Source organism: Garra rufa, chromosome 10 (genome assembly GCF_049309525.1).
Source record: "Garra rufa chromosome 10, GarRuf1.0, whole genome shotgun sequence".
Classification (NCBI taxonomy): domain Eukaryota; kingdom Metazoa; phylum Chordata; class Actinopteri; order Cypriniformes; family Cyprinidae; genus Garra; species Garra rufa.
The window spans coordinates 48,417,504-48,431,684 of NC_133370.1; the positions used below are offsets into that span (position 1 = coordinate 48,417,504).

The window sequence follows — 14,181 nt, forward strand, 5'->3', positions numbered from 1 at the left end:
TGTGAAAGCATGCGTCACACAAACATACCAACACTAATCTTGGGGCGTTTTCACACTAGGTCATTATTTATTTGTGCTGAAGTTATTTTCTGAACTTAGATTCTGCTTGAAAACAGTACCCTGGGGTTTGGTTTGCAATTGGTTTGAAAGCTAACCAGCGTCAATTGCGTGAGGGTTTTCACCTTGCCAATAAGCACAACTGATGCATTGCAAACAGAGCAGTGAGTGTATTTTCATTGGTACTTGTCTCCAATAAAGTGTTCTTCAGCAAGCAGATCACATTCTTTGCATCTCTTGTAATGTATTTGTGGCAGACAGATGCAAACGCCGTTCTGTGCTTGGTAGTAAAACACAAATCTCCTCTTGAGAGCTCATTTATACACAGTTGTAAACAGCTGCTGTTTGTACTCAAGTTGTTAATACTTTGGTTCCCAATAAAGCAAAAAAAATAAAAAATAAACATTTTCAAATATATATTTAAAAAAATTTAAATATTCAAAAAAAAAAAATGCCTAAAAATATTTTTGCTAAAATATGTTTCAAAATATATATGTATTAGAATATATTTGAATATATTTTCCAATATTTTGGCCATTTTTGTATCTTTTATAAATATATTTAGATTAGATTTTTAGGTTTATATTTATATTAATTTTGTCCTCCATGATATAAACTTGCAATTCTGAGAAATAAAGTCGAAATTGCATGATATAAATTGCAATTCTGAGAAATAAACTCGCAATTGCGAGTTATAAAGTCAAAATTGCAGGATATAAACTCGCAATTGCCAAGATATACACTCACAATTCTGAGAAATAAAGTTGCAATTGCATAATATTGCAATTGCAAGTTGTTAGGTCAGAATTGTGAGATATAAACTCGCAATTCTGTGAACATATCAATCTTTTTTTTCTCCTCAGAACTGGACTTTATAACTTGTGTGTTTATATCTCACAGTTCTGAGAAAAAAGTCACAATTAACTTTTTTATTTTTTATTCAGTGGCGGAAATGGGCTTTTTCAATTTTCAATATATACAGGAAATGGCATTTATTAAAATATATTTTAGCCAAAAAAAAAAAAAAAATCTGTGTAGGTCAGAGAGTCAAATATAATGTATTTAATGTATAAAATATAAGACACACCTTTGGGAACGGGGTTTGGAACTTGGTCTTAAGTAGCACAGGAATATTTGTAGCAATAACCAAATACATGTTATTTTATGCCAAAAATCATTAGGATATTAAGCACAGATCATGTTCCATGAAGCAATGTTGTAAATTTCCTACTGTAAATATATCAAAACTTAATTTTTGATTAGTAGTTGCTGTAAAAACTTAATTTGGACCACTTTAAAGGTGATTTTCTCAATATTTAGATTTTTTTTTGCACCCTCAGATTCCAGATTTTCAAATAGTTATATCTCTGCAAAATATTGTCCAATCCTTACAAACACAGTACATCAATGGAGAGCTTATTTATTCAGCTTTCAGATGATGTATGAATCTCAATTTTGAAAAATTTACCCTTTTGACTGCTTCTAGGGTCACAAATGTTTACGCTCACCATTGAGTAGAATATGGAGGCCTTTCAATTCAGCTTGTTCTCTCAGGCCTCCACAGGCACAACTAATAATCGTAAATAACAGGATTTCAATGCACAAGTGGAAAACCTGAAATTATACACAGTTTAGTTGTTTTATTTCAACAAGACGAGGTTTAATAGAAGCGTTCGTTTCGGGACTGCAGCCTGAGAGAGTGGAAGCAGGAATGAAGGAATGCGGATGGGGAAGGACAGACGCAGCGTGATCATGCAAAGCGAGGGAGGATGAGAGAGGAGCGAGGGGGGAAGGAGGTAAAAGAGGAGTCGAGGAGCCATCCAGAGGCAGTGGGGAGATGTCAGAAGTGTCGCTCTCACGGGACGCATTTGACAGCTATGTGAAGTCAGGCAGCCCGCAGCTGAAAGTAGCTCCGTTCACCCTGGAGGAAGCCAAGCGCAGAACAAACACTCTGCATGCCACTTATGAGCTTTTGTCTCACTTTACACAACAAAACACTACAGTTTTACACTCAGTTGTGTGCACAATAATGCTGCCTGGCCCTGGGTTTGTAAATACGTGCCCATTAACGCAAGAAATAACTTCTTGTACAATACATTTAATACAAATGATACCAAATAAGACAAATGTGCTCAAATTAGATAAATGTTGTCTATGAACATTTCTGAAATGAACATTTCAGGAATGTTCTCCATATAGTGGACTTCTATGGTGCCACGAGTTTGAACTTTCAAAATGCAGCTTCAAAGAGCTCTAAAGCCGAGGAGGAAGGGCCTTATCTAGCGAAATGATCAGTTAATTTCTAAAAAAAATTACAATTTATATACTTTTTAAACTCAAACGACCTTTGAAGCTGCATTTAAACTGCATTTTGGACATTCAAACTCAGGGGCACCGTAGAAGTCTACTAAATGGAGAACATTGCAATATTATGCAATTGCAACTTTGTTTCTCAGAATTGTGAGTGTATATCTTGGCAATTGCGAGTTTGTATCATGCAATTGCGTCTTTATTTCTCAGAATTGTAATTTATATCATGCAATTTCTTTATGACTGAAGAAAGAAAGACCTTAACATTTTGGTTGACAAGGGGGTGAGTGGATTATCTGTAAATTTTTGTTCTGGAAGTGAACTTCTCCTTTAAATATGAAAACGTCTGGACACGTTCTGCAAATGTTGAAAAACTGTGAATTGCAGTTGTTTTACAGTATGATTCTGCAACAGCCCTGCTTTAAGTGCTCTTTTACAGTTATATGACGTTAGTTAAGAGCCTACAAACATTAGTATGTCAAGTGATGTTATAACAGTATAATAACCTTATAATAAGTTTCACAAATGTCCATAGCAAATACTTTATTAACATTAGAAACATGTTAACTGATGTTCAGATGGTTTCCACTGTACTATGAGGTTTGGAAAATAATGCTTTATTGCTGTTTTAAGCAACTTTTGTTGTTTGTTATTTCATGGTAACTAATATATTAGGTAATGTTAGCAAACACAATAAATGTTAAGACCTGTAGATGAATAAATAAGCATAAACCAAGATTGTTAGTTCATGTTAAGTGCTGCATTAACAAATGATAATAATTTATTACTATTTAGAAATGCATTATGTTTTACTTAGCAACAAAGATGAACCCACACTGGTTAGACTTTGCAGCAAAGCTTTATTTGTTAACAAAAAAAAAAATAGTTTTGTGTTATCACACAAATACAACAGTTATTTATTCCAGTAAAGATATAAAATCATGTACTGCAGAAAGAATAGTTAACTTGTTTTCCTGAAGTTCATTCCATCCAAGAATGCTTCACTGTTAGTTCAGATTAATTGGGTTAATTTAATGTTAAGAAATACAACATTATTGCAAAGTGTTACCAATAATAGTAAGTGAAATAGTAATTTTCACATGGTTGAAAACAAATCATGTGTATCTCTTTCTGTAACACTGCAAAAAATGCTTTTCTTACTTAGATTTTTTTTCTTTTTTTCCAGCCAAAATATCCAAAAAGAAGGATTTTCTAGATGAATAAAAATTACTGTTTTGTTTTCAGAAAAAAAAAACAAGGAAAAATTAAGCAAGTTTTTGCTTAGAACAAGCAAAAAAAAAAAATAAATGTGCCAATGGGATAGGCAAAAAAAAAAAAAAATCTTATTTCAAACAGAAAACAAGCAAAACTGCACTTAATTTTGACTTGTTTTTTTTTTCTGAAAACAAGACGATAATTTTTACTCGTCTAGAAAATCATTCTTGATTTAAGAATTTTTAGATATTTTGGCTGGAAACAAGACAAACAAATCTTTTAAAAAAAGCATTTTTTGCATTGTATCTCCTTCTTCAACACTGCAAAAATAAAAATAAAATGCTTTTCTTAATTAGATTTTTTGTCTTGTTTCCAGCCAAAATATCTAAAAATTCTTAAATCAAGAATGATTTTCTAGACGAGTAAAAATTATCGTCTTGTTTTCAGAAAAAAAAAAAAAACAAGTCAAAATTAAGTGCAGTTTTGCTTGTTTTCTGTTTGAAATAAGATTTTTTTTTTTTTTGCCTATCCCATTGGAAAGATTTTCTAGAGTAAGAGTAAAAATGATCTTAAATTATTTTCAAAATTAAGTGCTTTTGCTTGAAACAAGCTAAATAATCTGCTAATGGCGTAAGAAAAATAGTCTTGTTTTCTGTTTGAAAAAAAAAAAATGCTTACCCCACTAGCAGATTATTTTGCTTGTTCTAAGCCAAAACCCACTTAATTTTGACTTGTTTTACTCGTCTAGAAAATCTTTCTTGATTTAAGAATTTGTAGATATTTTGGCTGGAAACAAGAAAAAACATCTAAGTAAAAAAAGCATTTTTTGCAGTGCATTGCTCATTCATGTTTATATGTGGGATATCAAACCCCCAGATGTACGTCCAGATCATTTTAACTGTGTAAACTGAATTAGACGACAGGTTCTCAATGACCCTAATAATGTACGGTCGTAGGAAACACACAATTTGGGTCTAAATCCAAAATCCACACAGTGACATGAAGGCAAAAGTTGTTTATCCCTCGTAAGAAATTCAAATGAAGACCAGAACTCACTCTTTACCTCAGAGACACGACTCGTGTGTGTGTGTGTGTGTGTGTGTGTGTGTGTGTGTGTGTGCGACCCTTAACATATGGGTCTCTAAAAACAAACAGCATGTTTGAAGTACTCCTGAGAGAATAACTGCATGCTTTCACACACACACTTTCAGCAGCCCTATTGCTTAATTAAAGCACACAGACGCACTATGTGTTTTAAGTGCCATTTCAAAGATTATATGTGACTGAAATCAGGCTACGCATAAATAAGGAGTCTGCATGAATATTAATAATGTTAATATAATCAGCACTGTTGACTAATAGAGACAGTGTTTTTGCATGTGGAAGGGACTGCAGTTCCTGTGCTTGTTTATGTCCCTACAGTGGCTCTAAATAAAGCACATCATTATTCCTCGCTCTTCACTACGACTCAAAACACAGACCGTTGACCATAATACACCCAGACATGGAGCAGAGGCTGCCAAACTCTGGACACGTCCAGCTGGACGGTGAATCAAAGCCGTATTACATTTGCAGTGTGTTTTAGCTGAAAGAGTTGTGTGCAGGTGGGATTGGTTCTCCCATGATGCGAAGGACTGGAAACATTTGGGTTTCCCAGCATCTTGATTCACTCATTCATGACAATGCTTCTTTCATATGCTGCCAAACTGTAAAATTTGGGCTTGGAAAACAGAACATGTCTTTCCTCATTTGAACTGAGTTATATTATGAAGAAGAAAAAAAAAACAGAAAGAACTTCCTCAGTGTCCACATGTGTTTTACTGTATACATTAATGTAAAATGCTGGATAATTGTTTGCTTACTGTATATGATTTATTAAGAAAAGTGATTTAAGAGAATATTAATTTTAGTTTCAAACATGAAGTTAATATTTCTTATTACTTAACACAAATCATTTTTTTTAAGTATTTTGTATGTACACTGCGGTCAAAAGAAACCCCGTCATTGTTTATTAGAACTACCTTCTACATTTTTGAATAATAGTAAAATCATTAAAACTATGAAATTAAACAAACAAGTATAGAAATTATGTATTTATAATTTATAATACATTATAAGGATATCCTTAAGGCATTATAATGAATGCATAATGCATTATAAAAAACACTTGTATCAACAGTTTTAATTTATTATATTTATTTTACTTTTTTATAGTTATAGCTTTTAAGAGTATAATTACCTCCTCATGGTTATAACGTATTATAAGTCTCATATCTTGCCAAGTTACTCATGTCACTTTACTTAAAGTATACAAAGACCACTTATAAGTAATAATACTAATATTTCTCAAAGAGCCATAAGATCAGGTATCAGATTTTGACACATTTGTATTATCAGTTTGATAATTTTGATGGTACCCTACCCTTTAGACAGCTTTGATAAGTAACTCTGAAACTGCTTGTACATTTAATGCATGTGTTGTGTTTTGTTGCAGTATTCGTGCAGGCCTGTAAACTGCAGCAGCACATCTTCACCGCACACGGGCAAGAGGACAAGATCTACGACTGCTCACAGTGTCCGCTTAAGTTCTTCTTCCAAACCGAGCTTCAGGTGAGATGATCTGAGAATGAGGATGCCATGCTGAGATCACATGACCAGTCAAATAACCCCATCACAACCTTTAGCTTGGCAGAACAAATACTGCACATAATTGGAAAAACTAACAAAGCAACACTAATTTGCTATTAATAGTAAGGTTGTTCTTAATTAGGTCTTAAATTAGAATCTTAAATATGCTCATGCAGAAAAAGGCATTATTATGTGTTTATAAACAGCCAATATGCTTGTAGTATGCATGGTACCTAAACTAGAGTGTTACCAAAAAAAGCATCTTATACTTCTAATGTATGCAGTCAAGCCCGAAATTATTCATACCCCTGGCAAATTCTAACTTAAAGTTACTTTTAGTCAACCAGCAAGTTTTTTCTTTTTGACCGGAAATTATATCTCCCAAAAGATAATAAGACGATGTACAAGAGGCATCTTTGTGGAAAAAAAAGTTTTTTGTGGCATTTCCAAAATTATTCAAACCCTTTGCAAACTGTCACGGCCTATGGGAAAATCCAAAGTTCTATACCATTCCAAACAGTCCAAGTTGTTCTAAAGCCTCCTAATTACCCTGATTCATTGGGAACAGCTGTTTTAATCAACTCAACAGGTGAAAAACAGAAGCTCTCTGCTGTTGGTTTGTGGACAGTCATGGCTAAAACAAAGGAGCTCACTGAGGACCTGGGTTCCACGGACGCAGACCAAGGAGCACACCACTTCTCCAGATAAAGCACACAAAAGCCCGCTTGGCCTTTGCAAATGCTCATCTGGACAAATAAGAAGATTTCTGGTCTTCTGTTTTATGGTCAGATGAAACTAAAATTGAATTGTTTGGCCACAATGATGTAGCCTTCATTTGGCGTAAAAAAGGAGAAGCCTTCAGCCCTAAGAACACCATCCCCACTGTCAAACATGGTGGTGGGAACCTAATGTTTTAGGTTTTTTTTTTTAGCCGGTGGATCAGGGAACCTAATCACAGTAAACAGCACCATGAAAAAGGAGCAATACATCAAAATTCTCAACAACAACATCAGGCAGTCTGCAGAGAAACTTGGCCTTGGGCACCAGTGGACATTTCAGCACGACAACGACCCAAAACACACAGCAAAAGTGATGAAGAAATGGTGAGCAGACAAAAACATTAACGTTTTGCAGTGGCCCAGCCAGAGTCCTGACTTAAATCCAATTGAGAATCTGTGGAGGGAGCTAAAGATCAGGGTGATGGCAAGGAGACCCTCCAACCTGAAAGAGTTGGAGCTCATCAATAAAGATGAATGGGCAAAAATACCAGTGGAGACATGCAAAAAGCTGGTCAGCAATTATAGGAAGCGTTTGATTGCTGTAATAGCCAATAAAGGCTTTTCTATTGATTATTGAGAAGGGTATGAATAATTTTGGACATGCCACTTTTTGTTCAAATGTAAATAAAAGATGAGTAATATTTTTTCCACAGTAATGCCTCTTGTACATCATCTTATTATCTTTTGGGAGAAGCCTGTGTCATTTCCGGTCAAAAAAAAACTTGCTGGTTGAATAAAAGTAACTTTAAGTCAGAATTTGCCAGGGGTTTGAATAATTTCATTATCTGTAGAGGACATATGACTCTACTTTTTGTCCCTCTCACACAATTAGTTAAGACTTGAGCATTTGCACAATGTTAATTGGGGTTGACACTTTTTATTTTAGCGTGACACCATTGCAATCAAAAGCATCTCTTTTGTCTTTGCTGTGGAGCTCTCTGAGCAGATTCTTCACTGCACTGCTGCGATGCATACAAACAGCTACAGTGAAGACAGCAGTGAATTCTCTTGGTAGACAATGAGACATTTCATTGATAAAGCAATGAGACAAGTTATCTACACATAAGAAAGCTAACCTTTCCAGGGACAGTACCTTTTTTAGAGGCTGCAGCTCTCCTGGGAAATATGCTAGATATTGCTTGTTATGAATATAACACATTTTATATGATCTCATATATGCGGAATTTCAATGTTGCCTTTTACTCCTTGAATGAGAAAGGCCTCCAGTTTATTTACCAGTTTATAAGTGTGCAAAAATTAACATTCAGATTATGAGAGTATTGGTAAAATTGTGTAATTACATTGTAACAAGGACAGCTTATAATGAAATAAAAATTCAACCTGTCCGTTTTTAAGATGCATATTATAATACTTTGAATAATACACCTGTGAATGTTTCAGAATTTGATTCTCTAATGACATATAGAGGACTTCTCCAATCATTTAGTCCACCTACATTTTAAATGCCACGCCTACATTTCAACATCCAATTAACAGCCAGCACATATAATCAAGCCCCGCCCAAAAACAATCTGTTACTTTCAGATGTGCGTCACAATACAGATTTTACTTCTACTTCTTCAGATGCTACTTATGCTTTTGTTTTTGTGATTTTTGAGAACTTACATAAACATATATATGAACTCAAACAAAATGATTTATTTGTTGGTTTACTTCACTGTCAGAATTGTACTTACCCGTCCATCAGAAAGTGAAGGTTGTTTTCCTTGGACTGCAGTCTTGCGTGGGATCTTGTTTTCTCAGTTCTTCACACTGCAGTCATCTCCACTCAGTCAGAGAGGTCAGAGGTCACAAGGATGGATGGATACAGAGATGTTTTATTTATTTGTGCTGAGCTCATAGAGCTGAAGATGAAGGGCTGTGACAGACCGTCGGCCCCCTACCCAAACTCCTCATGCCCTGAGCTCAGTGAGGAGTCACTGCATCACCACTGACCTGCCAAGAGCATGGTGGGAAAAACTCAACCTAATCAGCTCTCATAGGAACAAACACCTCACCTTTACACCATCATAGACACAATAGCATACCGTATTTCTACACATAACACACACATACCGAAATACAAATGCAGACGTTACTTATTTGTGAAGTTTGATGAATGTGCTTATAGTTTTCAAATAATTTGGCATAAAGTCATGAACCTCTTTATTATTTATTTATTTAGTTATTAGTATTAAAGACCATTAGGTTAGGGTTCGGCTTAGTAAAATAAGTTGAGTAGTAGTCAGCAGAATGTCTAAAGTGGACAATTAAAATAAAGTATTAGTGGATGTACAGTGAGGGAAAAAATTATCTGATCCCTTGTTGATTTTGTATGTTTGCTTACTGACAAAGAAATGATCAGTCTATAACTTGAATGGTAGGTTTATTTGAACACTGAGAGACAGAATAACAACAAACACATTTCAAAAAAGTTGATTTGCATTTTAGTGAGAGAAATAAGTATTTGATCCCCAATCAATAAGCAAGATTTCTGGCTTCCAGAGCGCACTCTCTTATGCCGACTCTCTTAAAGGCTCCTAATCTCAGCTTGTTACCTGTATAAAAGACACCTGTCCACAGAAGCAATTAATCAATCAGATTCCAAACTCTCCACCATTGCCAAGACCAAAGAGCTGATGGCCAAGACCAAGGATGTCAGGGACAAGATTGTAGATCTACACAAGGCTGGAATGGGCTACAAGACCATCGCCAAGGAGTTTGGTGAGAAGGTGACAACAGTTGGATGGAAGAAACACAAAATAACTGTCAGTCTCTCTTGGTCTGGGGCTCCATGCAAGATCTCACCTTGTGGAGTTTCAATGATCATGAGAACGGCGAAGAATCAGCCCAGAACTACACAGGAGGATCTTGCCATTGATCTCAAGGCAGCTGGGACCATAGTCACAAAGAAAACAATTGGTAACACACTACGCTGCTCAAGAAAGCACATGTACAGCCCGTCTGAAATTTGCCAATCCAATGAACATCTGAATGATTCAGAGGAGAACTGGGTGAAAGTGTTGTGGTCAGATGAGACCAAAATCCAGCTCTTTGCCATCAACTCAACTCGCCGTGTTTGGAGGAGGAGGAATACTGCCTATGACCCCAAGAACACCATCCCCACCGTCAAACATAGAAGTGGAAACATTATGCTTTGGGGGTGTTTTTCTGCTAAGGGGACAGGACAATTGCATCGAAGGGACTATGGACAGGGCCACGTACCATCAAACCTTGGGTGAGAGCCACTGAAAATGGGTTGTGGATGGGTATTCCAGCATGAAAATGACCCAAAACACACGGCCAAGGCAACAAAGGAGTGGCTCAAGAAAAAGCACATTAAGGTCCTGGAGTGGCCTAGACAGTCTCCAGACCTTAATCATATAGAAAATCTGTGGAGGGAGCTGAAGGTTCGAGTTGCCAAACGTCAGCCTCGAAACCTTAATGACCTGGAGAGGATCTGCAAAGAGGAGTGGGACAAAATCCCTCCTGAGATCAAAAATGGTGGCCAAATACAAGAGATGTCTGACCTGATTGTGATTGCCAACAAGGGTTTTGCCACCATGTACTAAATTTATTTCACTCGTTAAAATGCAAATCAATGTATAATTTTTTTAAATGCATTTTTCTGGATTTTTTTTTTGTTGCTGTTGTTGTTATTCCGTCTCTCACTGTTCAAAAAACCTACCATTAAAATTATAGACTTATCATTTCTTTGTCAGTGAGCAAATATACAAAATCAACAGGGGATCAAATATTTTTTTTCCCTCACTGTAAATATGACACAGTACTGTACTGTTTTCAACTTATTGGATAAGATGCAGGTTTTTGCAATTCCTTAAACAATTAATCAGGCCAACACATAACCCTCCAACTAATTCATGACAGCATCTACATTAAAAAGCTAAATCCGTGTTTTCCTGAATGTTTTTATTAGTATTCGCAGCGGACATAATAACTAACCCAGTTTTCTAACCATAGTTTTCTATCACTCAGACTTTTGACATTAACTCTAAAGTTCTAGTTTACGGTTCACACTGAAGCACAACAAGAAAACAAAGCTTTTGACTTCAGGTTTAAGATTGCTCAGATGTTTTTAAAATATGAGTCTTACACAAAAGTGTAATGAAAGCTCTGGTATTACCCAAGAGTGACTCACGGATGCAGGTAGATCAGATACAGACAGCAGCAAACCCCAGCGTCCTGCGAGAGTTTGCGTGTGTGTTTGTGTTTGTTCCTGCCTCTGGCTGGGTCTGATGTGTGTATGCGAACACATCGTCTTGAGACGGTGACAAACCCTCGCTGCAGCCCATGAGCGCGCTCATTCTCTGCTCATCACCTCTGGGAGACGCACAATCCAAACAAACACTTTTGATCTCTGACACACTTCTGCTTCCTGTAAACTTCCTGTGAACTTTTTATAAGCGACTCTGCTAATGCGAAATAAAAGATACTTCGCTTCGGCATTGTCAAGATGCACGCTGTTGTGAAAATGCTTCATTTAAAGTCATTTAGCAGAATTAATGATGGCATTATTGGGGAGAGTGAATCTTGGACAAACTGTAAAAATGAAAGGCGAAAGTCCATCTAAAACTACTTTAAGCTGGGTTTTAAAAATCTATTTTTAATTAGAATTAGGGCCGGGACTTTAACGCGTTAATTTAGATTAATTAATTACATAAAAATAATGCGCTAAATTTTTTTAACGCATTTTAATGGCACTTATTTTTGCACCGTGGAACGTTTCTCACTGGATGAGTTTCGGCGGACCTATTATAGTGGAGCACCAACTAGCGTTCAGACAAAAACAAACCACAGTGAACATGGACGAATGGATGGAAGCGTCGATAAGAGCATGGTTGTGTGCAAGCTATGCAACAAGGAATTCGCATATCACCGCAGCACATCGAGCCTATTGCTACACTTAATGGCAATATTGCACTGGTCTGTTGGACTTGGTTGAACAAAAATAAACAATATTTTGTTGCATAAGCTTATGTATTCAGTCATTATTCAATGGTATACTAAAAATCCATATGAAAAAAACTTACTTCTCACTGTTCTCAGGTCAAATATTTATATGCGATTAAAATGCGATTAATTTCGATTAATTAATTACAAAGCCTCTAATTAATTAGATTAATTTTTTTAATCGAGTCCCGGCCCTAATTATAATGCATGCAGCTTTCATTAGCTCATAATCAAAGATTTGGAACATTACTTTTACTGCAGGACTAATGGAACATTGTTAAAAAAACGTTTGATCCAGCAATGACATATTTGACCGCAGGAGTGCTGTAAACACAAGAACCATCCTCGGTCACATGATTATAAACATTAAATTTACATTCTTGAAGTGGCCTTTATTTTCGGCACTTAGTGAAGTGGTTGGTTTGATGATTTACTTTTGGAAAGACACTTTGTTTGTTGTCTCCTTCCCACAAAAATGCCAAAGAAAGTTTTAAGAAATTAAAGACAATCTTGCCATGATACATGCAAGACGGAATTGGTGTTCAATAGGAAAACGTGTAAAAAAAAAAAAAAAAAAAACTTGTTAGTCTAAAAGCTATACATGTTGATTTACATGTGTTGGAAAAAAATTTAAGTCATTTAATCATCTGAATAGTTGATTATTCAGTTAATAACCATCACTAATGGGAATAACGGCGTTATAAATAAATGCTGTTACTAACGGCGTTACTTTTTTCAGTAAAGATTTATCAAATGAATTACTGTTTTCCCCATTACAATATATACAATAATTCAATAAACTCTTACATTGTCCCGCATCAACATGAAAATAGCATAGATTAGTGTACAATGTTTTATAGTAATAATTTATTCTATTTAGTGTTCATTTCATTTATTTAACATATTTGATGTTGGGGACATCCAAGTTATTTGACATATTTGAACATTTTTTTAAAGTAACACAATATTTACTTTCCCTGGTAATTAGTTACTTTTATTATGATTTAACTCAGTTACTAACTCAGTTACTATTTGTGAGAAGTAACTATAACTAATTACTTTTCTAAAGTAACATGTCCAACACTGATAACCACACTGCAAAAAATGCTTTTCTTACTTAGATTTTTTGTCTTGTTTCCAGCCAAAATATCTACAAATTCTTAAATCAAGAAGGATTTAGATGAGTAAAAATTATTTTCTTGTTTAAAAAAAAACAACAACTCAAAATTAAGTGAGTTTTTGCTTAGAACAAGCAAAATATTCTGCTAAGGAGGTCTTATTTCAAACAGAAAACAAAATTATTTTTCTTATTTTTTTCTGAAAACAAGACAATAATTTTTACTCTTATAAAAAATCCTTCCTGATTTAGGAATTTGTAGATATTTTGGCTGGAAACAAGACAAAAAATCTAAGTAAGAAAAGCATTTTTTGCAGTGCATAGTTAATCTAATCTGAAAACAGATACATAAATTTGAACGTAAAATTTTAATGAAAAAGATTGTTCATATGCATTTGTCAACTGCCCAGTTTACTTTTTAATTAGATTTCAGCTTGTATTATCCCATGATTGCATATGTTGACATATTTCCAATATTTTTTTTTTCTTTTAGAGCAATGCTGGAATTAATTTTTAAGGCTTTTAAAATTTCAAGGCTGCTAAAACTATTTTTGGTTAATATTTAAGTATGTTAATTACTTGTTTGAATTATAAACAACATGAATAAAATATTTCATTTAGTTGTTAAATCCTACAATCCAGCAATAGCTTGTTCAGTTTTGAGCATCTATAATACAGTTATTGTGATACAGCAAAGACACATTGGAAAGAATCACATCTGAAGATGCCAGAGCTGTTGGCTGTTAAGTTTATTTAATCTCTATTCAGGCTATACGCTCAACTCTGCCAGATAATTCACCAGCGCTCTCTCATGCAGCTCATGAGATCTGTGCACTCCTGGACTATCTTGTCCACAGACCTCTGCATTAAGAATTACTCATTGCTGTCTTTATTGACTTTCATTGACATTGTTATGTTCTGGCATTTATTGTATGCAGTTTAGGGGAGTTATAATAATTAAGAGCGATTTCAGAGTTGTAAGTTGTGATGCAACTAACTTAACAGTGAGTATTGTTAAAATACTTTCTCGTATCCCAGATTAATATGCAGAGAGAACATTAAAGGGTTCAAGAACTGCATTTTTGTTTACTGTTTAGTCTGGCT

At 35.0% G+C, this 14,181-nt stretch overlaps 1 protein-coding gene across 2 annotated transcripts in view; it reads left to right on the forward strand.

Moving 5' to 3' along the window:
• Positions 1-14,181, forward strand: part of LOC141344117 (zinc finger protein 521-like) — a 61,956-nt gene that overhangs the window by 40,583 nt on the left and 7,192 nt on the right. For both annotated transcript variants that reach the window (XM_073848868.1, XM_073848869.1), the window contains exon 4: positions 6,077-6,192. In XM_073848868.1, the coding sequence (XP_073704969.1) occupies positions 6,077-6,192 (116 nt within the window). The remainder of the gene's footprint in view (positions 1-6,076; positions 6,193-14,181) is intronic.